This window comes from Anoplophora glabripennis, unplaced genomic scaffold (assembly GCF_000390285.2).
Source record: "Anoplophora glabripennis isolate ALB-LARVAE unplaced genomic scaffold, Agla_2.0 scaffold328, whole genome shotgun sequence".
NCBI classification, from domain to species: domain Eukaryota; kingdom Metazoa; phylum Arthropoda; class Insecta; order Coleoptera; family Cerambycidae; genus Anoplophora; species Anoplophora glabripennis.
This window is the reverse complement of record NW_019416473.1, coordinates 420,894-447,229: the sequence shown is the minus strand read 5'-3', so window position 1 is coordinate 447,229 and position 26,336 is coordinate 420,894. Positions and strand designations below refer to the sequence as shown.

General features: G+C 31.9%; 1 protein-coding gene across 1 annotated transcript; it reads left to right on the top strand.

The window, feature by feature from the left end:
- Window positions 1-320: 320 nt before the first annotated feature.
- LOC108905345 (chitotriosidase-1-like) lies at window positions 321-26,336 on the top strand. The gene is made up of 7 exons (XM_023454633.1): window positions 321-431; window positions 7,602-7,787; window positions 12,828-13,066; window positions 22,465-22,592; window positions 25,515-25,638; window positions 25,698-25,883; window positions 26,009-26,336. The coding sequence occupies exons 1-7, from the start codon at window positions 380-382 to the stop codon at window positions 26,276-26,278; spliced, it is 1,185 nt and encodes a 394-aa protein (XP_023310401.1). The 5' UTR covers window positions 321-379; the 3' UTR covers window positions 26,279-26,336.

Sequence of the window (26,336 nt, the reverse complement as noted above, 5' to 3'; positions counted from 1 at the left end):
CATCCTCAGCTAAAGCCTCCCTTGTGGATTAAGTAAGGTAGGACTAGAAAATTATCTCATTAGTTGTTAAGTTGGTCTAACATTATTTCGTCTGTGCATAATATTAAGTTTGTTTATTTATTTTAGCAATAGGTGCGAGAAAAGATGTGTAAGCTTGTAGATCAATGTGGATAGGATCAGTTCAGTAACAGAAATGGTGGTAGGGAGGCTACGTAATTGTCAATATTAGTTATTTTGTGGACAGGTGAATCACAAGTGGGTGGTGGGTGCGAGAAGTAGGGAATTGACAGCATGCGCATTACATACATGTAAACCAATGGTATATAAATTCATTGCAACTGATAAATCTATGTAGTAATCGTCAAAATTTACTAGAAAAATGAAAGTTTTAGCACTGTTTCTGGTAGTTGCTGCTGCAGTTTCTGTGTCAGGTATATATTTTTTTAAATTTTAATTGTATCTTATCATTGTATGTACAATATCCGTAGTAGTTGACGATCGTGCAATAATTATCGTGTGACTACCAAAATTCGAGGGATAGTATGATGTAAATCGAGTATCATAGGATAATTTTATTCTGATACAAGTTTTCACATCTTAATTTTTGCCATTCCTATTTGTTCATAAACTCTTTAAAATTGCACGTGATGCATATACTTGGACAGAACTTTAAGCAATGACATTTCTTTATTCAATCTAAGTTTCGTGGTTCAGTCATAAGTCGTATCTGTCCCATTTTATTTATCTGAGCTCTTAGTTATCTCACTTAATTGACCAATCGGTATTCAGAACAATTGAGATTATCTGAGACCTCAGATAAATAAAATACGCCGTCGTTTAACTTTAAAACCAGTAAAAGTCTGCCTCACTAGTCACTTTTCAAATTTTATATACGAGTATATACTACTGTGTCCAAAAAATAAGGTGATTTACTTATTTAAAGTTTGTGAGTATTATGAAATCGTACAATTATTTTTTTTGTAGGTTGGTAGTACTGTTCTTGATATCTATGTTTCAAGTCAATATAATAATAATAATAATAATAATAATAATAATAATAATAATAATAATAATAATAATAATAATAATAATAATAATAATAATAATAATAATAATAATAATAATAATAATAATAATAATAATAATAATAATAATAATAATAATAATAATAATAATAATAATAATAATAATAATAATAATAATAATAATAATAATAATAATAATAATAATAATAATAATAATAATAATAATAATAATAATAATAATAATAATAATAATAATAATAATAATAATAATAATAATAATAATAATAATAATAATAATAATAATAATAATAATAATAATAATAATAATAATAATAATAATAATAATAATAATAATAATAATAATAATAATAATAATAATAATAATAATAATAATAATAATAATAATAATAATAATAATAATAATAATAATAATAATAATAATAATAATAATAATAATAATAATAATAATAATAATAATAATAATAATAATAATAATAATAATAATAATAATAATAATAATAATAATAATAATAATAATAATAATAATAATAATAATAATAATAATAATAATAATAATAATAATAATAATAATAATAATAATAATAATAATAATAATAATAATAATAATAATAATAATAATAATAATAATAATAATAATAATAATAATAATAATAATAATAATAATAATAATAATAATAATAATAATAAATCTTTACTCATGTAAGCCTGTCACAGGATATGAAACGTCATAAATGATTCTGACATATATAAGACAAACCAAAGTTAGAAAAAAAGAATACAGAACTATACATATACACATAAAAAACGAACAATTTACCTCGACACAGGAAAATCATAAAATTCCTGTAACGAATAAAAACAGTTGTCGATAAGGAAAGAACGTAACTCTTTTTTGAATAGCCTAATATTTGATGATTTTTTATGTGACGCGGTAATTTATTGAAAATTGTTCCACATAAGTAAAGCGACCCCTTCTGGTATGTTGTTAGGTTATGATTATTTAAATAAATTATATTGTTTCCTCGTGTGTTATACGCGTGCACATTGTTATGTTGTTTGAAAAATTCAGGATGGTTTTTAATAAATACGGCTGCTTCATATATCAATATACAAGGTAAAGAAAAATTTTATATTCTATAAATGATGGTAGACAAGATTGTACCGGATTGAGAGATAAGATTAATCTTATAATTTTCTTTTGGCAAATGAAACTTCTATGAAATTCCGCGCTAGTCCCCCAGTAAATTATTAAATATTTTAAATGGGTATATGCTAATGCAAAATAAATATTTAAAAGATAATGTTTATCCATTATATTTCTCAGATTCCTGATCACATAATAGGCAGTATTTAGTGTCTTTACGAGATGATCAATATGAGTCGACCAAGTAAGCTGCTCGTCAATGAAAAGTCCTAAGAATTTTGTGTTTTGTACTTTTTCAATCACTGTATTATTTAATGACACTACTACATTAGGGCATATTCGCCTTTTAAAGAATTAATGTAATGAGTTTTTGTTGGATTGATAATCAGATTATTTTTAGTACACCACGTATAAAATTGTTCAAGTGTGGCATTTAGAGTAGTGATGAGAGATTTCGAGTGAAAAATCGAGTGGTACTCGATTATTGAGATCACTCGAGATATCTCGAGATGTTTACTCCCACCACTCGAGTGATTATTATCCTACGGTTGCACCCCAAAATGTTAGTGCATACTGCAAATAGTCGGTGATTGCGTAACCTTTTTTTTAGAATAAAACGAAAAAGTTAGGTTTTGAAGTGCGTGAGCTTTTTTTTTTTTAGCTACGCTTTTAAGTAATATATGACTAATACAAACATATTTGTGCGCCGCTGGGATGAAAATGACCAATATCTCGTATCTCGAGTGATCACTCGATTATTAGAAGTACTCGATTATCAAAATTGGTCGATTATGCCCATCACTAATTTAGAAATCTTTTAATATCTCATGAGCCGCGAAATGCGCGAAAGGCGTGGCGTATCCCCATAATTCTTCTAATAAGCACGTTGTGAAAACATTGACTCAGAATTAGAACACGTGCCTCATTACAACTAGAAATGAACTAAGGCGCTCGAGCGTCAATATAGTCAACTGGCGAACGTTCGTTATATATATTTTTATTGTTTAAATTAAAATAATAAAGAATAGGGCATTTTATTATGATAATAGTGAAATTAGAAATTCGACAGTGACAAATTTTTTAGAACAACTTTGAAAAACTAGATAATAAAGCTATGGGTCTATAGTTGTCGATGCAATCGGTTTCTCCCTTTTTGTATAATGGAATGATATTGGCTAATTTAAACGCATTAGGAAAGACTCCAGATCTGACTGATAAATTAAAAATGTAACACAACGGATTAATAAGGAGCTGAGAAATATATTTTATAACCTTAATTGGAATGCCATCTGGCCCACTTGATGATTAATTTTGCATTGTGTTAAGAATGTTTTCAATTTCAAACGGTGTGATATCATAGAAAAAAATAGAAGAGGGACATTCCACTCCAGTAGAACAATCTCCACTTAATACAGGATATGTATTACGTAAAGTTTTGGTTGCAATTTCAGCAAAATAAGAACAAAAAATATTTCCAATCCTTGTCAGATCTGTTATTGTAACGTTGTTGTCTGTTATAAACGGTATGCTTATATTTGCTTTCGTTTTAACTGTTTTAGACTTAACACCCTTAGCCCACATTTCTTTGGTCATGTTAGAAAAACTCTCTAATCTTTTTGCATAAAACTGTTTTTTTTTTTAAGAGATATGTCACCAGAAAATTGTCTTTTCGTGATTTGATAATGTTCACATGTTGTTTCATCTGACAAATTTTTTGATAGCCAAAAGGCATTTTTCCGCTGTTGACTTTCTTTTATGATGTCATTGTCTAACCAGTTAGTGGCCCTGTCGCAATTGGGATAAACTTTAGTTTTGGTACTGGGCAAGTTAAATCTAATCGATTTTCACTGTCTGATTTTGTTGAGCAAAGAATTCGTATTAAATTTTGTTTGCGGAATAAATATTCTGCCGCGGAAACGTTGGGGATGTTATATAATGCCTAGTGATGAGGTTATGTCGGGAAAAAATGTTTACAAGTGGTACAAAGACTTTAAAGAAGACAGAGAAAGCGTTATGGACGAAGAACGTCCCAGACGACCATCAACGTCAACTGATGAACAACACGTTAATCAAAGATTTGTGCTGCCAAACCGTCGATTAACAATAAGAGACTTTGTTGACGCTGTTGGCATTTCAAAAGGTTAGGTAAATACCATTTTAAAAGATTCGTTGTCAAATCTCGTTTGGTTTCAAAAACACTGAACTTTTTGGAAAAACAGCGTCGCATTGACATCTGTGAAACAATGATTTCTGACTACCAAGACGTAATGAAACGCATCATTACTGGAGACGAGACCTGGATCTATGATTACGACCTGGAAACAGCCGATCAATCGAGTGAATATCGTGCAGAAGGTGAACCAAGATCGAAAAAACCACGCCAGTGACTCAAAAATCAAGGCCATGTTGACAGTTCTTTGATTACACAGGCACACAAAAAAAAGTGTCAAGACTCAGAAGGTAGACTCTCCTACCTCCCGTTTTTGGGGTCGCTGAAACCTAATATGACCATTAAAAAAATTAACTAGCCATTTCCCCATTAACACCCCCATACACCCCCTTTTGGGAGTTGAAATGTCATTTCTCATACAAATTCGAGTAGGATGAGTATTCCTTTATTTTCTGGGCCACTAAGAACGAAGAAGTCTACCAAAAATGAATAAGACCCCCTCGTTACCCCCTAGCGTCACTTTACCACCCCTATACACCCTTTTATGGGGGTTGAAGTGTTAATTTTCATACAAAGTCGAGTGAGTTGTGTATGCCTACGTTTTATAGGATGCTGAAAACAAATGTGGGTGGCAAAGGGTGCTGAGGGTTGACGAGGGGGTAAAAAAAACACGAGATACATTACTAATTGCAAATAATTTTGTGAAAACAGATTAATTTAATATTACGACTTGTTATTTTTTAAATGTCAATTTGGACGAAGCGTCGAACACTAAAAACCCGTTGTTCTGTTGCGGCATGTCCACAGACAAAATAGCTATCGCTAAGCTATATTGTCTGTGGTGGTATGTCTTTGAAGGCGCGGATAAGCGACTGTACTCGCACCTGATCTAAAACAGGAATGGCCGAAAACTGTACCGTTTCATTTGATTACATATGTGGTGTAAATTATAAAGTTATTTATTTAAGTGTTCAGTGACGATACAGTGAAATTTAGGGTTTTAATTTCAAGTTTTTGTACATTATGAAAAAGCAGCTATACGAATCAAGAAAGAGTTGATACGGTTAGAGCCTACTTTTTGTCAGAAGCAAAGAAAACAATATTAGATAAATTACTCTGACTTGTAAGTACCGAATAAGAAACTGTTTGTCAGATTAGTTCAACAATTAAGTGATTATGGGATGTTTGTACTAGAAATTTTAATCGCTTTGGATCAGGATACTAAAAGATTTGCCACACAATCTTAAGTTATTTTAAAAGATTAAGGTGAATAAACAGATTATTTATTTATTTTTGTGTATTTCATTTATCATTATTGATTACTGCTTGAGTTTGTTGTTAGGTTACTCGTAAGAATTAAACTTTAGTTTTTGTGGGATAGTAGAGCTCGAAATTTGCTTTTTAATAGCATTTCCTTTAAATATATGTTAAGATACGACACGACAACAATGTATAGCCCAGTTTCCAATTGTGCATGCGTCGCGACTAAATCGCGCCGTTGTTTGATACTTGTTCAGCGGCGGGGTATGAAACCTACTAGAAAAGTTTAAAAAAGAGGAATTTGAAAAAATAAACTATTAATATATATTTCTAAAGGTCAAAGGAAGCCTCTGTAAAAATATGACCCCCATTCATATCATTAATCAGTTAAATAAATATCTATCTAACAAGGAGACAGTGCAATCTAGTACCGGTATAAAAGAAATATTGAGTTCTACAGGGTGATTCACTATATTTTGAGCCCCCTTTAACTTTTTTGTTTTAAGAGTTATAAAAAAATGTGAAATACAAAAGTTGCACGATTTTTTATGAATTTCTCGAAAATTATAGTTGAAAAACAAATGAAGTCCAAACAAAACGGCCGCCGACGTTAACTTTGTTAATTTAAGTGGAACACCCCCGTATATTTTTACATATTTAGATAGAACGTAGGGTATGTTGAGCCCATCTCTAACATTAAGTGGGATACTATTAAAAAACTAAAACAAGGTTTTTTATTAAGAAAATAAGACATTTTGTAATTGTTAGACCTCATTCAAGCATTTCTGCCTTTTTTGATTACGTAAGGATTTACAGATTTAGTTATAATATATTTTGACTTTTCGGGCATTGATACGGTCCAAAATGTGTATAGGTATTTTAACAAAATCGCACTAATTAGGCCGTGAGAGGCCTAATTACTCATGGACAATGTTATATGGTAGGTAGTCAGTGACAGATAGTAATGTTATGATTATATAATAACATTGTTATTAATTGATAGAGTATGGAGAAGAACTTTACTCTATTTTAATTCCTATAATATTTCAATTTTCTACTTCTGTGTAACCCATTTTAATTATATAATAATAAAAATTGTCAAACAATAACAATGTTGTCATGACATTACCTGTCAGTGTCACGGCCTACCATATAACATTGTCCATGAGTAGTTAGGTCTCTCACGGCTTAATCAGTGAGATTTAGTTAAAATACCCATACGCATTCTGAACCATATCAATGTCCGATCTGTCAAAATATATTACAACTAAATCTGTAAGTCCTTACGTAATTGGAAAAAAGGAGAAATGCCCGAAAGAAGTCTAACAATTACAAGATAATTATCTTATTTTCTTAATAAAAAACCGTCTTTTCTTTTTTTAATAGTATATTGCTTATTGTTACAGATGGACCCAAAAAACCCTATGTGAGTGTAGGGAACGTCCTATAAATATGTAAAAATATACAGGGTGTTCCATTTAAATTTACAAAGTTACATCCGAGGCCATTTTGTATGGACTTAATTTGTTTTTCTACTATTAATTTCGAAACATTCATACAAAAATCGGGCAACTTTTGTATTTCACGTTTTTTTATAACTCTAAAAACATAAAAGTTAATAGGGCTGTCAAAATATAGTGAATCACCCTGTACATCGAAATAAACTAAAAAGTTGTTTCTAAAAGTTAAAATATCTTACTTAATCATTCATAAATCTGATAAACCAACCTTCAAATTTTTGCTAGAAAAACGAATTGGATAAGTCCAGTTAAAACTTTTATAGGTGACAGATAATTTCCTCAAGTACATACTTAATAAATTAGTAAACAAAATCTATTTTTTTTTCATTTTGAGTACGATATTGCACGATAATTTTGGTTCCACCTGCACGAGTGGGGTTGTCAACCCTGATACAATATCATATTTGTTTGCAAATCTCATAAAAATATCGTAATCTAAATTGGTATTATTATTTTTTCAGATTCAGCGAAAAATATCGTTTGCTACTTCACAAGTTGGTCTGTTTACAGAACTGGAACTGGTCAATTCGATGTGGGAAATATAGATCCATACCTATGTACACATGTTATATATGCATTTATAGGTATTACCGCTGATGGGAATATTCATATACTAGACGAGTGGGAATCTGGCAGGGATGGATTAAGTGAGTACCTCGTAATTTTTGCTTTTGCTGTCAGAAACACGTATAGTAATACTCACCCCAAAACACTTCTATACATAAAAGCAGGGGATATGACTTGAAAGATATCATGTTACCATCACTCCATTAGATAATTTGTGTTAAAGGTGTAATTTCTGTAGTTGTCCATTAGCAATTAATCGTGATAGTAAGCTCAATTGAAAAAGGCAATAAGTGGAATAGTTATCTAACATATCACTAATATATTCACAAACGGTGACCAAAAATGGAACCTCGAAGTCTTTGGTGAATTTTAAGTCCAGAAATTAGAAATTAACTTAGAAATAATAATAATAAAGTTTGTAGTTGATATTTTAAAAACAATTATGGAATAATAATCAAATTATTGACAGAATGTCAAAGTTGCTATCGCAGCCTACCATGTGATTTTAAACCGAAGTTTATTCGAATATCGATATGTGCTTTCAGTTCGGTTTTTAAGAAGGTTTACTCGGCTTTTATCGAAAAACATAAGACATTAGTAATTTGTAGAAAAATTGAAAGACGAATCCGAAAATATCATGATTGTTACCGTAAAGCAGAGGTGTACTATTTTATTTGGAAAAATATGCCACCGATACCATGTATCTTCACTACTGGAGCATCTAAATTTTAGGAAAAGGCCTCAAATTTTAGACAACGTTTACATAAATGCATGTGCTCAATTTCTAATTACTTCACTTACTAGTTTTTAAATTATTTAAAAAAATTATTTTGTTTAACTTTAATATCCTGTTATCTTTTTAACGAAATGTCCTAGATAAAAACTTTATACGAACGACTTCCCTTGAAATTCACCATAGAATACGAGTTTTCATTTTTGGCCACTGTTTGTAAATCACCCTGTATGTAAATTATTCTTATCGCGTAACTAGTAAATTTATAGTAGGTTAGCAAACATTAATCTAAAATTAAGTTAACCTACTATACGGGTCTTTACCTGGGTAGAACATCTCAAAGTAAAAACAAATACGTTTTTAAAATATCTGTTAAAATGTTTCACGTAGATTGATTGATGAAGCCTGGGGCAACGACCTAGATTAGTGGCAAAAATTGATTAATAAACAATCTGTCAACCGGTGATGGTAGTCCCAAAACTTCATCGATGCCACTGCATATTTTCTGGATTGGATAAGCACATTTATTTCTAAGAATAAATATGTATTCCATTTTTTTTCGAAAAATAACCCATTTTTGGGTAATTATTTATTATAATTTAAAATAAGTCTCCGATAAACAGGGTGATTCACTTTTTATGTTTAGGACATTAACCATCGATAGATCTCGTCAAAATAATGTCATTTTGAAGTATACACTTTTTTTCCAAAAAACTCCCTTTAAAAAAAAAAACCCCTTTTTTTGGGTGTTAATTGGAACAAAAATAAAAAAAAAATGTGAAACCTGAGTTTTTTCAAAATTTTTGCTTTTGGTTTTATAGTTTAACTAATCTGTTATTATCAATTTTTCTAATTTTGTTATTGTCAATTAATTTTTAATATTGTCGTTTTAAGAATTAATATGCTCCTGTACTGTTTTATTTTATTTTTTATACTTCTTCTATAATATAGGTATAACGAATTAGATTTTTATAAGGTTATGTAGAGTAGCCACTGGCTAGACTTCGCCTTATGTAGGTGAAATTGTATTTTGTTTTATGCAATTTTCAAAAAAATAGACATTATTATTATGATGTTTTTTCTTGGAAACACTAATCGGAAATAAAATAAATGCATTTATTTCCAAAATATCCAGTGGCATCGAAATTCTGGGGATCTTATCATTTGTCATGATACCTGTGCCATTGTTATATTGTTTGGAATTTCAGGATAACAGCATATAAAAAATTATAGATCGTAAAAATCTTATTTAGTTTGAAGTCTTATGCATACGGAATAGACAATATCAACGCAAAAATGCCACAATTATGTTCGCCCAGGCTAAACCATCACTTAACCCACATTCTGAATTGTTGTCTGGAATTAGGTTACTTTTCCCATCAGTGGAAAACATCAATAGTTAAACCTCTACCTAAAGTAAAAAGTCCTTCTTAAATCTTATAGCGACCTTCGTCTCATAAGTTTGATTCCGGCAATATCAAAGATGCTAGAAAAGATCGTATATAACCAACTCCTTTTGTATGTAACAGAAAATAATATTTTGTCATCGCAACAATCTGGGTTTAGAAAGGGGTATAGTACAACCACTGTGTTAGCAAGTGTCACTGATGACATTTTACGAAACTTAGATCAAGGTGATACAACATGTCAGGTTTTATTAGACTTCTCTAAAGCCTTTGATATTCTTGATCAGGCTTTACTTTGTGAAAAGTTATTTTATTATGGGCTTGATACGTCTCTGAATTTCATTAAGCCATACCTCAGTAAATAGTTATGTTAAATGATAAATCTTCAGAGACTGGTATTGTTTCTTCGGGGGTTCCTCAAGGCTCAGTCCTGGGCCCCCTCCTGTTCCCATTTACACGGCTGACATTTTTAAGTCGGTAGATTACTTTAACGTTATTACAGCTAAACAACAATATTAACTCCGATCTTGGATCTATTTTGCATTATTCTGAACGTAATAATTTAAAACTTAATTCTAGTAAATGTAATGTTATTTTCTTCACACCAGAACACGAAAATAAAAATGCAGAGAGAATTAAAATTGCACAGAATAATCAGCCCTTAAATTCTTTAGATTTTCGTAAATAAATGTTATATTTCTTTGAGGTTGCTTTACCAAAATGTAAGTAGGTATATTAAATTTTAAATTAAGAAAAAAATTGGTTCAATCACTTGTGTTGTGTTGTCTGTTTTAAATTACTGCAATATTGTTTATTTTCCTTGTCTAGACAAAATTACTCACTATCGCCTTCAGAAAATTCAAAACAGCTGTTGTAGATTTGTTTTTCGCTTAAATAAATATGATAGAGTTTCTGAAAAGAATAGACAGTTCGGTTGATTGAATATCAGTGATACTTTCACATTTCATTTTAGTGTTTTTATAAATCAAATTTTACACACATCTTCTCCACCATATCTTAAAGAAAAACTGATACGCCGCGATGAAAGGCGTAATGTCAATATAAGGTTTCCATCCAAACTTTCTCCATCTAAATTTCGTTCAGCCATGTTTACACGTTCTTTTACATTTAATGCTTGTACTATTTATAACTCAAACTGAAACAAAATTCTGTTGCTGACTATCGCAAAAAAGTAAAATCTTATATTTATAATATTCCATCTTAACTTATTATGTTCTTGTCTTGTTCTGTGTTATAGATATTAATAAATTTTATTTATTTTTTACTTTTTCGTCGCTCTAAATGAATCGCGTGTATCATGTTTCTCTATTTTCTTTTTTAGCTTTTGACGTCCATTATATTTTTTATTTCATTATTTCTTTTTCTTCTTTTTTTTGTTTTTTTTTGTGTTTTTTTTGTATTTGTGTTTTATTGTGTTTTATAAGGGTTAATCAAGTAACGGAAGCTAAACTTCGCCGCCCTTGCCCAAATATTGTAATTCTTTATACAATACCCAATAATAATAATAATTATAATAATAATAATAATAATAAATGGTCTTTATTCATTGCCAGTGAAGTGTACAATGAAAAGGTGAAGTATCAGCCAAAGGCTGCTTTTCAACTTAACCTTAAATTAATTTAAATTTATACAATAATTGTAGCTATAACAAAAATTACATAATAAAAANGAAAAGGTGAAGTATCAGCCAAAGGCTGCTTTTCAACTTAACCTTAAATTAATTTAAATTTATACAATAATTGTAGCTATAACAAAAATTACATAATAAAAACAAAAAAACATTACATAATAAAGAACATATCAAGAAATACTAATTATACATTAATAAATACCATCAATAATATTACTAATCAACAAAATGCTAACAATAAATGAGCCCAAGTGAAATCCGAAACCTGACAGAATCCGCTTCCTGAAATTAGTTATCCATATGACGCATAAATTCTTTTATTTTCTTTTTAAAATTAAAAATTGAGTAATGTCTGAAATGTGGAGGCAAGTTGTTATAAATAACATTTACTGGATATATATGAGAAACTACGTTTCATAGTAGCAGTCGAGTGTTTAGGTAAAAGTAATAAGTGCTTCTTTCTCGTGTTAGTGTAATTCCAGTACAGAAGTATAAGTTGTTGAATAAATATTCAGGTGCACGCACGATTAAAATTTTATGTACGAGGCAAAAACCATGAATAGCACGCAGTTTATCAAGTTTCATCCAATTAACTTCAGTAAATTTATTGCTCACATTTATTGCAAATTTACGCAGTCCTGTAGCAAATCGAAGACATGCGTTTTGTAATAGTTGTAAACTATTGGCATCGCGTTCCAATAGTGCAGGACCATAAACAGTTGCAATTTTATTTTAAAGTCTAATATATGTCTTTGAGAGTAAAGCTCTTTGAGGATATTATAACTTGATTTGGACAGATAATTAACATGTTTAACAAACCTCAAATCAGAGTCTATCCATACAACTAAATTTTTCCAGTTATCGACTGCAAGCAACGCCTTATCATTCAATTTGATTTTCATTCTATGACGAATGATATCTCTTTTTCTTTTTTTATTATTTCCTATTTGATGTTAAAAAACTTGACTGTTCACCATTCGTAATAGCATTCATTTCCTTGTCAATATTTTAAACTTATTTGCTTTCTTGCTTATTTCAGTCACAAGATTAGTTCTCTCTTGTACCTTTTTAACAGACCTTCATCAGATTCACGCAGCTTATAATGTGTTACATTTGCTACAACTTCTTGTGATTGTCTCGTTCACTTGTCATTTATCACTTTTGAAACATATGGAAATTTGGAATACTCGATCCTATTCACTCAAACGTAGATTTGCGGAGCTATATCAGACGCAAACTTATTTATGTCGGTCTTATTATATACATATTCTTATTTGTAATAAAATATGTTAGTGAGTTTCTACAACAATTCACATTTTTCTATTTTCAGATGGTTTTTCTAATTTTGCTAACCTAACTCAAGTCAACCCAGACTTAAAGCTCATGGTCGGTATGGGTGGATGGAACGAGGGCTCGAAAAATTACTCAATAGTTGCAGCTGATTCGGCGAAACGTACGGTTCTTGTTGCAGAAGTCGTGCAGTTCCTTACTGACCACGGTTTCCATGGGTTTGATCTCGCCTGGCTGTACCCAGGAATAGGGGATGGAAGTGATGCTGATTTCGACTATGTAAGTAATTTATTTTAATATATGGGACAACGAAAAATTAACTCAATGGAAACATTAACAGGCTCCTAAACAAAATAAGAGCAACAACGCAGGTTGGTTGAAACACAATTTTGGATCAATTACAACTGAAGATACAGGCTGTCTCCTAAAAAATGGTGCAAGCCGTAACTCCGTTACTTATAGTCTGATTTTAAAAAACAAAAAATTAAATGAAATAGCTCTATATAAATAATTTTTTTTCGAAAAACGATAGACAACAATTTTTTTCAAATAGCAATATAATTTTATTTTTAATTTAGAATTGTGCAGAATTCTTTTCTGAATGTAACGATGTATATGAACTTGACTTTTGTGAAGCATTTGTTACAGAAAAGATGTCAAAATATTATATTATTATTCGGCGCCTGGCCACTAATTCATAACAAACGTATTTTGACTAATCTTCTGTGCCATGGAAAACAAAAAATAATACAGTAAAGCAAATAAAACTCAATATCAATTAGAAGAAAAACAACTTAATTAAATTCATTAACCATTATACAAAGTTTAACACGAAATAGAAAACATATTGAACGAAGAACAACAAACACAAAACAACTAAAGAAAAAAATTAATAAAGTAAATAAAATTATTGTACTGTACAAGTACTGCCGCCATAATCAAGACATAACTGACATCCTCTAAATAGGTACTGCATGAGTCGCATTCAATATAAAATTTTTTGTAAATGTACGATTTGCGGAGCACGGTTTGCGATTGTGCCTTATCTCATCTACTTCTGAAAAACGGACTATTTTTTTGTTAATTGTAATTGTAGTGCTGTATTATAAATAAGTGAATATGTGGTGATATAAAGATATAAAAAGTGGTGATATAAAGACAGTGTTCAAGGATAATAAACATAGATCATATTTTCTGTTGAATTTACTGCTATCTATCTGTTGGCATTTATACAAAAAGAAATACCTCGATAGTATATGATAAATTTATCGCCCAAGTTTTTGCTCGGTCAGGGCTGGACTATGATTTCTGCTAACTAAATATGTCTGAATGTGGTAAATGCCGTTACAAAAAGTCCGATAAACGACTAATAGGCTGCGAAGGAATATGCAATAAGTGGTTTCACTTTTCCTGTATTGGCTTGTCGGAGGCTGAGTTTCTTTTCTTGGAGAAAAAGTACAATATATTTTTTTATATTTTTTTATGTGATGATTGTAAAAGAAGATGTCGAGTATTTGATTCTAGTTCCGTAGATGAAGTAAAGAACGATGTAAAGAATATCAATAAAAATATATCTTCGTTGGCTGACAAAAACACTATTAATGAAGATATACTGTTAAAAGCTTTTCAGAAATTTAAGAACGAAATACTAGTTGATATAAACGCTATTGTCGATACTAAATTAGATAAGAAGTTAAAATGATGGTCAATCTACTTCATATGCTAGCGTCCTAAACACTCAGAAAAGTAATTCTGTCATTGTGAAACCTAAAGATCCAGTTCAACGTATTTCGGACACGAAAGCATATCTGTTCCATAAAGTCAATCCTATCCAGGCGGATATTAATGTGTCAAGAATCAAAAGTGTTAGCAACGGTGGGCTTGTCGTCAGTTGTTTTCATCTAATGAAAAAACACGAAAATTTAAGGAAATTGCTGAAAATAACTTGTCTGAAGAATATGTCATCAGGGTAAAGGGTTTGCGACCAAGAATTCGAGTTTCAGGCTTTAAAGATGCTTATGACTCAGATAATCTTTTAAATTTGATCCATGGTCAAAATAAATGTCTTTTTAACGAAAACTCTGAAATTAAATGTATTTCTGTTAAGAATGTAAAGAATAAGCAAAATGTTTACTATGCTGTCTTGCAGGTTGATCATGATCTTTACTCTCGTATTATTAATACCGGTCACTTATTTATAGGATATAACTCCTGCCCTGTGTTCGATGCTATCGACATTGTGCGGTGTTTTAAGTGCTGTGGATATCATCATACATCTCATTACTGTAAAAAATCATTGGTCTGTCCTAAATGTGCTGGTAACCATCAAGTCAAAGATTGTTCAGAGGTAGACTTTAAATGTATTAACTGCATGAATCTTAGAGACGAAAATGTTCAAATTGATTTTAACCACTCTGCCTGGGATCGACACTGCCCTGTGTACACACGTAAATTATGCGAATTTAAAAAAGATATAGTAGGATCGATATAGCAACCAATAATTGATTCGCAGACTTGTATTAGCCCTATACTTTTATCTACTGATTGTGAGTCTGAACGTTCTAATTTGACAGCTGTAACAACTAAATCAAATGAAAATTGTGTAGTCATTTATTATCAAAATGTTAGAGGTCTAAACACTAAAATTCATGAAATATATAATGGTGCGATGGTTTTAGGTGATACTTACGATGTTTTTGCATTCTCGGAGACTTGGTTAACTTCGGGCGTGTTGGACTCTGAATTATTTAGTCAGAATTTCTTTGTTTTGCGTCGTGACAGTAATTTTAAGGAAATGAATGTAACTCGAGGTGGCGGTGTACTTTTAGCCTGTAAGCAATCGGTTACAATTACTAATATTCCAATTGATAACAATGAATTTTTCATTCAGGTTCCTATGATAGACATCATCATTGCTAAGGTCGGTAAAGGCCTCAACCATTGGTATATTATTTTAGTTTATATCCCCCCTAAAGTGTCTAGTGGGCAACTAAACACTTTTGTTGAGGGACTTATGTCTTTGGAATGTTTGTACAATTGTGACATCGTTTTGTTGGGGGATTTTAATGCTCCTCGATTTTCAGTTGAGGATAGTGACTTTTTGCTTATCAGCTTGTCCGAGTTAGTTAATTTCTTTTCTCTTAAACAATTTAATAACATTTATAATGCCAACGACCGCATGCTTCATTTGGTATTTAGTAATTTAACTTGTTATGTTACTGAGCCACCGTCTTTCATTGTAGAGCAAGATATACATCATCCACCACTGGAGATATTGTTCACTGTAAATATTGGCCTAACACATAATGATGAATTTTCTAATAGAAAGAGTTACAATTTCAGAAAAGCAAATTTTATACAACTATATGACGAACTTCTATATACTGACTGGTCTGCTATTGATGAATGCAAGAATGTTGATGAGGCATGCGGCTACTTTTATAAAATTTTGTATGAAATTTTTGATAGGACTGTACCACTTTCTTGTTTAAACAGTAAAAGAAGTAAATATCCTCCGTGGTTTAATAGAAACATTATACGCGACATTAGGAGTAAAAAGAGACTATGGCACGCTTATCAAAAATCGAAAGATCCGGACACACTTAGATTATTTAAAAATTTAAGATCAAAATTGAAAAAAGACATATCTGATTCAGTCAAGTCTTTTATTGAAACAACAGAGTCCAATATTAAATTGGAGCCTAAGAGATTCTGGTCATATATATCAAATAAACGTAAAACCAAATTTGTACCAAATTGCATGTTATACAATGATAACATCCTAGAATCAGGTAATGCAGTATCTGAGGGCTTTGCCGACTTTTTTAAATCTGCCTATGTTTCTGATCTTTCAGACGACCGGCTTTTATTGGAGGAAGTTTTTTGCGGTAACAGTAATATCCTAAATATTCAGCATGTTGATGATCATGATGTCCTAAAGTATACAAAAAAATTAAAATCAAAGATGACTATGGGCCCTGATAATGTTCCTGCTTTTCTTATTCGTGATTGTGCTCACAGTTTATTAAAGCCTTTGAAAGCGATATTCAATTTAATTATATCAACTAATAAAATTCCTCAAGTATGGAAATCATCACGAATATGTCCAATTTTCAAGAGTGGTAATATTAATGACGTCTCAGACTATCGTCCCATTACAATCATAAATAATTTTAGTAAAATTTTTGAGTCCTACGTGCATGACATTTTATATAATCACTTTAGGAATATGATCAGTGTTAATCAGCATGGTTTTGTGAAGGGTCGATCGACTGTGACAAACTTATTATGTATTACTCAATACCTGACTGAAACCTTGGATAATCAGGAGCAGGTGGATGTAATATACACAGATTTTTCCAAGGCTTTTGATCGCTTACAACATGATATTCTCTTACGTGAACTTAACAAATGCGGCCTTTCATTTAATTTTCTAACACTTTTGCACTCCTATCTTTGTGACCGTCGTCAATACGTATGCTACAGGGGGTTCTTTTCACACAGTTTTTCGGTCTTGTCGGGTGTTCCTCAAGGATCGATCTTGGGTCCACTGTTGTTTCTTGTTTTTATTAACAACATTGTCGACAATTTCACTGTACCTCATCTTTTATATGCCGATGATATGAAGTTATACTTAAAGATAGGAAATTTACAGGACTGTGTTGTACTGCAGGAGAACCTTAATAGACTGAAACTCTGGTGTGAGTTGAACAAATTGCCCTTAAATGTGAAAAAGTGCAATGCATTGACTTTTTCTAGAAAGAAAGATGGTATCTATTTTCCGTACGATATTGATACTGTACTTCTTAATAGACCAGATGTTGTTAAAGATTTAGGAATCTATTTTGACCCTAAACTCACTTTTAAGTATCATATGCATCATATTGTGTCGGAGGCTAACAAAAGTCTGGGTTTCGTAATTCGCAATGCTCGGGATTTCTGCAATGTTGATACAGTTAAGTTGCTGTATAATTCTTTCGTTAGACCTCGATTGGAATATTGTTCCCTGATTTGGGCTCCAAGTTATGTTAGTTATATTGATTTGTTGGAAAGAACGCAGCGCAGGTTCTTGAAGTTGTTAAACTATAAAGACTTGAATGTATATCCTCCGGTAGGGTATCCGCAGCACTTGCTCCTCAAAAAATATAACTATCAATCTTTAAAATCTCGCCGTGATATGCACAGTGTTATTATTCTTTTCAAGATAATAAATGGAAATTTGGATATACCCGAAATTTTACAAAAACTTAACTTTAATGTTCCTTCTGTAAGCACACGGTCTAATGAAACTTTTTATTTGAAAACAGCTAGTACTAATATACTACAATATTCTCCATTATATGTTATGTGTAGAAATTTGACAGCTGTGCAGGACAGTATAGATATCTTTAACACTAGAATCTCTATTATTAAAGAATTATTTTGATGTTCTCTTTAGTGTTTCTGTTTGTGAAATATTGTTTGTGATTTACTCTGTGATTTCTTGCTTTATGGTATATGTATATGTATTTATTGTGTTCATTTTCTTATGTAATTTTTCCCTGCTCTGTAAGTGGGTTTATCCCGTTGAGTAGGTGTAGATAATAAAATAAAATAATAAAATAAAAAATAAAATTGATGGGTATTTCACAAGTACGTATAATTCTTAGGCAAAGAAATTATAACAAACCAAGTGCAGTAAGATCTGGAGAATGGGCAGGCCATCAAATAGGACCGTAAGTTCCTATCCACTTAACATTAAATGTGGTGGTGAATCAATTGGTATTCACCACACATTCGCTAATAATTTGTTTCCACGATAATCCGAGGGTTTTCTTGGCCCCAATGTCGGTGGATTAAAGATTAAACATACCATTAACGCTGAATGTACATTCGTCTGACCAAATAATCTTTGTGTGAAAAACTGGGTCTCGTCGCGTTGAATTTAAATAAAAGCGACAAAACTGTAGCCGTCTTTCTCTATCTTTTCTTTTAATGCTTATACTTTTTGAGGTTTGAAGTATGGCTTGAATCTGTGCCTTTTCAATACTGCATGTACAGTACAGTTTGCATTTGCGTGTAAGGACAACCTTCTTTGAGCCCTTAAAACCTAAAAATCTCGAAAACGAAGAGTTCAAGACCGTTCGACTATAAAGGTTGATTTGTAGCTCCTGCAATTCCCTGCGAATTGCTTTTTGGAGCGATGAAAAATATAAAAAATTGAAAAAGTTATCGTGAAAAAACGAATGCTATGAAGATGTGAAAAATTTTTTTGCTTTATTTTCTGCAATAAGGGTTGAAACGTTGCAATAAATCATGTATTATTTCATCAGTAAAAAATATTCAATTCTTCATTATTAGTCTTGGTATGGTAATGGTCTTATCCCTCCTTCTTAGATTAAGACGTTTATATATTCTCTTTTCTCTCGTTTTGTGCTCTATTGCTTGTAATATTTATTGTGATATGTTTTTTATTAATTTATTTTTTTTGTGTATATCTATACATTTTTTATTTTTGTATATAATTTGCCATAACGATTGTATGCAATTTAACATGGTCAATAAACACTGAACTAAACTAAACTAAACTATTGCTCCGTCAAAACATTTCAGAGCCGCGAAATGTTTGTTTTTTCCTCATAAAGGGAGGATTTTAAGGGTTGGAATGCTGCTACAAATAAAAAATTATTATTCAATACAAAAGAATGTTCATTCTATTGACATACACTTAAATCTATGGTTTTTACGTTTTCCTCCACTCCCTAAAAACAATTACATTATGGATATGTAACGTTTGTAAAGGAGGGTGAAATGAGCTTACTCACCAATTTTCATGAAAATCGATGCCTGTGTCGAGAATTTGGAGGTAATACCCTACTTTTACCGTTGTATACTGGACTAAATGTCTGTATCTCGAAAACGGTTGAGTTTATCAATTTGTAACAAGTATACCTTTCTTATTTAGAATTGAACGTAGTTCAATAATTTCTTATTAAAAAATTCAAAATTTAAAACTTTTTTCTACTTTTTTTATAAAAAGTTAGATATATTTTTACATTGATAGGACAATACAGTGTCCCCCTAAAGTCGTGCACAAATTCATTATTAGGTAAACAAAAGAAATTATTAAAAATTCTCCAAACAGGTCGATTTTTGAATTTAATTTACTATTTTTTCAAACAATAATTTAATAAACAGAGTGACCTATGTTCGAGTAATGACGTCATCACAATTTTTTTTAAATGGAACACCCCACTTTTTTCCCAATTTTCGGATTGCCCTCACTGAGCTGATTCCAAAAAATATACCACAAGTTGCTTCTAATTGTTACAGGGAGGACAACAATTCCCAAATTATTTTCAAATACCAAATTTATTTACAAATAAATAAACGTACTAAAAATTGAATCAAATCACCACATATGATTTTAAAATGTCATTATTTTTGCTATAATTTCTTTGATGCTTTTTTAATTTTATCTGCCTTATAGAACGTGCTCGTGTATTTCTTGCAGGCAATCATTTTTAAATAGTTTGTTAAGATTGTACAAGTAAATCCATTTTGAATGATTCTTCCTTAAAATATTGAGTATTTTTGAATTAATTAAAAAACATGATTCTAAGTGAAACCGAACGGATTGAAATTCTTATGATGATCGGATATGGTGATAGAATTCGAACTCATGAGGAAGTTTGTGTTTTGTTTAATGAAATTCATCCCAATCGTCCACCAATAAATCGATCCACGGTTAGCCGAACTGAAGCAAAGTTTCGAAATCATGGTCATGTTAAAGATATGCCCAGATCTGGCCGACCGACTGTAGATGAAGAAGTGCAGTTACAAGCCCTTTTGACCATTCATGAAAACCCGCAATCCAGTCTGAGAGTCGTAGCAGATAATTTAGGAATGAGTGAAAGTACATTGAGTAGACTTCTTCACAGAAACAAGTATCATCCCTACAAAGTCCACTTAGTACAAGAATTATGTGACGATGATTTCGACAGACGCACAGAATTTTGCGAAATGATGATGGAAGAATGTCAGGCAGATCCGGATTTTGTGAAACGCATAATTTTCTCCGACGAGGCGTCTTTTTATTTGAATGGCACCGTCAATAAACAGAATTGTCGGTACTGGTCAGATCGCAATCCACATTGGATGATGGAAGCATACACTCAGCATCCCCAAAAGGTCAATGTTTGGGCCGGTAATCGAATTTTGGGGCCGTATTTCTTTGAAGAAAATTTAGATGTTGCAAGATATTTGGAATTTCTTCAGTTCCATTTAGTTCCTTCCTTGAGTGTTCTATTTCCAAATGAAGAAGATCCAGATTTGCCCAATGAAACAATTTGGTTTCAGCAAGATGGTGCACCACCTCACTATGCCAGCGCTGTTCGCCGCTATTTAGATGACGTATTTCCTCATCGGTGGATTGGCAGAAGAGGACCTAAGGAATGGCCCGCCAGATCACCAGATTTAACACCGCTCGACTTTTTTCTTTGGGGTTATGTAAAAAGCAAAATATACGTCAATAAACCAAACAGTATTAACGATCTGAAGGAACGAAGAAGTTCGAGCGATCCCGCCTGAAGTCATTGGGAATGTACAGCAAGAATTTACTTCCCGTCTGGCCCATTGTTTGGCAGTAAATGGTCAACAATTTGAACATTTAATTTAGGTTTTTCTGGTGATTTGATTCAATTTTTAGTACGTTTATTTATTTGTAAATAAATTTGGTATTTGAAAATAATTTGGGAATTGTTGTCCTCCCTGTAACAATTAGAAGCAACTTGTGGTATATTTTTTGGAATCAGCTCAGTGAGGGCAATCCGAAAATTGGGAAAAAAGTGGGGTATTCCATTTAAAAAAAATTGTGAAGACGTCATTACTCGAACATAGGTCACCCTGTATATTAAATTATTATTTGAAAAATTAGTAAATTAAATTCAAAAATCGACCTGTTTGGAGAATTTTTAATAATTTCTTTTGTTTACCTAATAATGAATTTGTGCACGACTTTAGGGGGACACTGTATAACTAGTGCCCCCTAGACGTGACCCCAACACTTTGCATATTCGTATTTGTTATCTCAAAAAACGTAAAACTACAAATTTTCAAAACAATTGGTCCATACATATTTAAAATATAGTAAGAAATAAAGAAAAAATATTTTTTCTACACATCCTGTAGAACGAAAAGGAGCAAAAATTGATTAAGGCATGTTTGGCTCAATCGCTATATTTTGACGTTAATAATCTGCCATTCAGCTGTGTACCATTGTTAATGACACCCTAATGACTCACCCTGTATAATGGCGTGTAATTATAACAAAATATGTAGCTCATGTGATATCTTTTATTGCAATTTGAAAACTTTGTATTCCAAATTTAAATAGCCAGAGACGTTTGAATATAATTGTACTCGTGTTAGCTCGTTTCATCTATGTATTGTTATTTTTTAGTTATACTCTGTGTTGGTTTATTATTTTATTTATATTTTCTTTATAAACCTTGTCCTGTAATTGGCTTGTGAATGAACTATTGGACAACTACAAAATTACATTTCGTAGCTCCTGTTTTGATTTGTCATCTTGTCTTAGAAATGTCTAATATTAATATACAGTCGTCCACTCCATTCGTAAACTAAGTTTTCTGACCAACAATAAAAGTACTTTTTTAATCTTAATTACATTTTTTCAGGCAAATTATATACTACTCCTTACAGAACTTAAAGAAGCCCTATCTGCAAACGGATACCTATTGTCAGCTGCTGTCTCTGGAGGAATTTCATACTCGCTTATAGCTTACGAGATCCCCCTTGTGAGCGCGTAAGTCCAGTAGTTATTATCATTTACTAAAATTAAAAGTAGTATCTATTGTTGAAATGAAAAATACTTAATACTTTTTACCAGAAATATATATGTCCTGTGGTTTAAGGTCAGTTCAAGGTCAAATATAGAGAATCAATCAACAAAGTAAACTCTACATTTCTATACGTTTTTGTAGTCGCTGAATCCGAGTCCGGTGTCCGTTTGACCTCATCAGGTATGAGTTAAGGTCAGTTCAAGGTGGAATGTAGAGGATCAATTGCCAACAAAGTAAACCTACATACCCATATATTTTTGGGATCGCTGAATCCGAATCCGGTATCCGTTTGACCTGATCAAGTCTGAGTTAAGGCCAGTTCAAGTTCAAATGTAGATGATCAATTGCCAGCAGAGTAAACCTACATATCCATACGTCTTTGGGGTCGCTGAATCCGAATCCGGTGTCCGTTTGACCCGAACATGTCTGCTAAAAACCCTCAAGTTCGAAACTCAACACAACAAGCATTTATGGGTAGTAAAATTTGAGTAACAAATAGGATCAAAGAAAGAAAGCTTTAAACCTATGTGTCCGTTAATGCTTCGTATACATTAATTTATATAGTGAGCCAGTGAACCAATAGATAACAAAAGAATATTATTATATCTCACTGTTATGGTAGCGAGATTGCTATTCACGATTGTGGTATAAAATGTTTTGCTGTCAAATCTCTCTCCCTGCTCTGCAGTGTAATCAACCAAATCTTCTGGGAAATAATCGACAAGAAAATGTAAAAAATTTAATTTAAGACTCAAGTTTTTAAAGCTTACTAACAAATTCTGCACTAGGTATATTTTTATAGTTTGGATTCTTTTAATTTCCTAGAAAATTTACGATTAGTTCCTTAAAACATAACTATATGCTGTTTTTTCGTTTTCATTCATTCTAATAACAAAAGTGTGATCTTAAGGATCTGAGGTCCATTAAAAGTTCCTTCCTGCAATTTGGCATCACTTAAATTGGGGAACTGATCTTCTATATACTTAAAAAATTTTTGATGAATCAACAAGCGGCTCATGTTTTATATTCTAAAACCCAGCAGCGAAGGCTTCTCTAGGAGGCCAAATGCTCTTCACGTAATGGTTTTTTCTATCCCGACTATCCTATTTACATAAAAAGCAAGGCGTTTTTGTGAATCACGATTGTTGACCCAGTATTATTGTGATGATTCTCACAAATTTGCCATTTATATTGTTCATATTTGATCCTATGTAAGACTATCCTCAGATTACAGTACTCTTCTTTCAATATCACCGAATGCATCAGTTAACAGCCTTTATTCGTTAGGTTTATATCATCCATGTTTGAAGTGATTCATTAATCCAACGATATCCTTACAGTAAACTTGAGGAAAATTCTTCATCGATAGACACATATTTGCGAAATTCTTTATTTCTAGCCCGATAGTAAGAAGCTTCACTTTTTCGGCTTGCTTAGTATTTTTGTCCTGTGCTCAAATCTCGAACAAGATCATTTACTTTTTATTGGGATATTATTCCTGTCTTTTTCACAACGTGATATGGAATATATTCGTCATTAGTATCACTAACACTGTCAGCGATAGTTTCATTGTCACCTACATTTTCTTCTTTCATATCTTCTTCAATATATTGGTGAAACCTTTCTCTCTGCTCAAACCCAATCAAATTCTTCATTTTGGAGTTCATAACCAAACTAATTTTTATAAGCATCTTCCGTATGTTGATTAATATTTTTTCTATTAGAAAGTATTTAGCAGACCTGATCGGGTCAAAGAGACACCAGATTCGGATTCGGCGACCCCAAAAACGTACTGGTATTCAGGTTTAGTTTATGGGCAATGGATTCAATATATTTGACCTCGAATTGACTTTTACCCAGAACTAATCGGCTCAAACGGACACCAAATTCGGATTCAGCAACGTATAGATATGTAAATTTATTTTGTTGGCAACTGATTCTCTAATTTGACCTTGAACTGACCTTAACCCAGATCTGAGCGGGTTAAACGGTCACCAGATTCGGATTCGGTGATCCCAAAAACGTATAGAATGTAGGTTTATTTTGTTGGCAATTGATTTTCTACATTTAACCTTGAACTCACCTTAATCCAGAGCTAATCGTATCAAACAACCACCGGATTCGGATTCAGCGACCCCAAAACATGTGGATACCATGGTCTGGTCCTTCGGACTTCCCACTTTTTTGTGGGGCTGTGTTGTCCTACATTTGACCTTGAAATTGACCTTAAACCAGAGCTAATAGGGTCAAACAGCAAAATAAATAACTATCGTCCTGTTACATTACTGCCATTTTTGGAAAAAAATTATTCGTGAGAGGATTACAAGATGCTGTCGGACAATCAATCCCCAATTATCAATTTGGCTTCAGAGAAAAAACTTCATCTATTCATCCACCTACAGTAGTAACTTGACCAGCTGCATTGCTAGATATAAGTAAAGCTCTTGATACAGTATAGAATGCAGGTCTTTCTTAAAAACTTCGTGTCTTAATTATCCAAAATATCTAATTTGACTTACTCAAAGAAAACTTAAATAAAAGAACACAATATTTCTATATAATATTTACTGTCAGGACACTATGTCCGAATCTATACATTCTTCAATATGATGATGATACTGCTTTGAATAAGCCATCATTTCAACCTAAATTTAACTATACAAGAACTTCAGAAGCTTCTTAATTCGATACAAAACTGGTGCAACAAATGGCATATTAAAATCAGTCAAACCAAATCCCACTTTCCTACTGTCTAACTCGTTAGTCGTATGTAATTTATGGTTTTTCTTACTGTATCATTTACAAAACGACTTTCTGCGTTTATTAGCTTCTAATTTAACCTTACAACGAGTTGAAGAAAGCTCCTGACTTTTTTTTTGTCTCAGGCAATTAGATATAATCAACGTTATGGTCTACGATTTTTACGGTTCTGAGATTACATATGCTGCTCATTTTGCACCACTGTCTGCATCGAGCACTGGTGATAGTGGAAATGCTACTTATAATGTCGTAAGTAACATAGGACGAAATTAAAATATCACGAGGAAATAAACAATTGTTCTTTACAGAAAACTGGTATCGAGCACTGGATAGAGCACGGAGCCGATCCAGCTAAGATGCACCTTGGAGTTGGCACTTATGGCAGAACTTTCACATTAGCTAATCCAGATAACGCAGCACTTTATGCCCCTGTTACCGGTAAGGGAACAGCTGGTCCATATACGAATGAAACCGGTTTTCTAGGGTATAATGAGGTGAGTTAAATGAATTAGTACATAGTTACCTTCTACACCAGTCCTAATTACAGATTATAATGACTTTAATATTAGTATTTGCCACCCTTTCTATTGTACTTCGGATATAAATAATTTATTTCCAGATTTGTGAATTATATAGTAACTGGACCTATGTCTGGGACGTCGACCAACAGGTACCCCACAAGGTGTCTGGCGATCAGTGGGTTGGTTACGAAGACGAGAGCTCTGTCGCTGTGAAGGCTGCGTATGCCAACGAGAAAGGTTTGGGTGGTATGATGGTATGGACTCTCGACACCGACGATTTCCTTGGTAATTGCGGAGGCCAAACTTACCCACTTATACGTGCAATGAACGCAACATTGAACAACATAACTAGTTTGTACGTGCAATGAACATAACATTGAACAACATAACTAGTTCGTAATAAAATAAAAAGTGTTATTGACAGCA

Bases quoted from the DNA above. Each gene is read 5' to 3' on its own strand.
- LOC108905345 (XM_023454633.1), top strand. From the start codon at position 380: ATGAAAGTTTTAGCACTGTTTCTGGTAGTTGCTGCTGCAGTTTCTGTG. The intron at 7,788-12,827 runs GTGAGTACCTCG...TTCTATTTTCAG, and splicing joins ATCTGGCAGGGATGGATTAA to ATGGTTTTTCTAATTTTGCT. The intron at 22,593-25,514 runs GTAAGTCCAGTA...TTTTTGTCTCAG, and splicing joins GAGATCCCCCTTGTGAGCGC to GCAATTAGATATAATCAACG.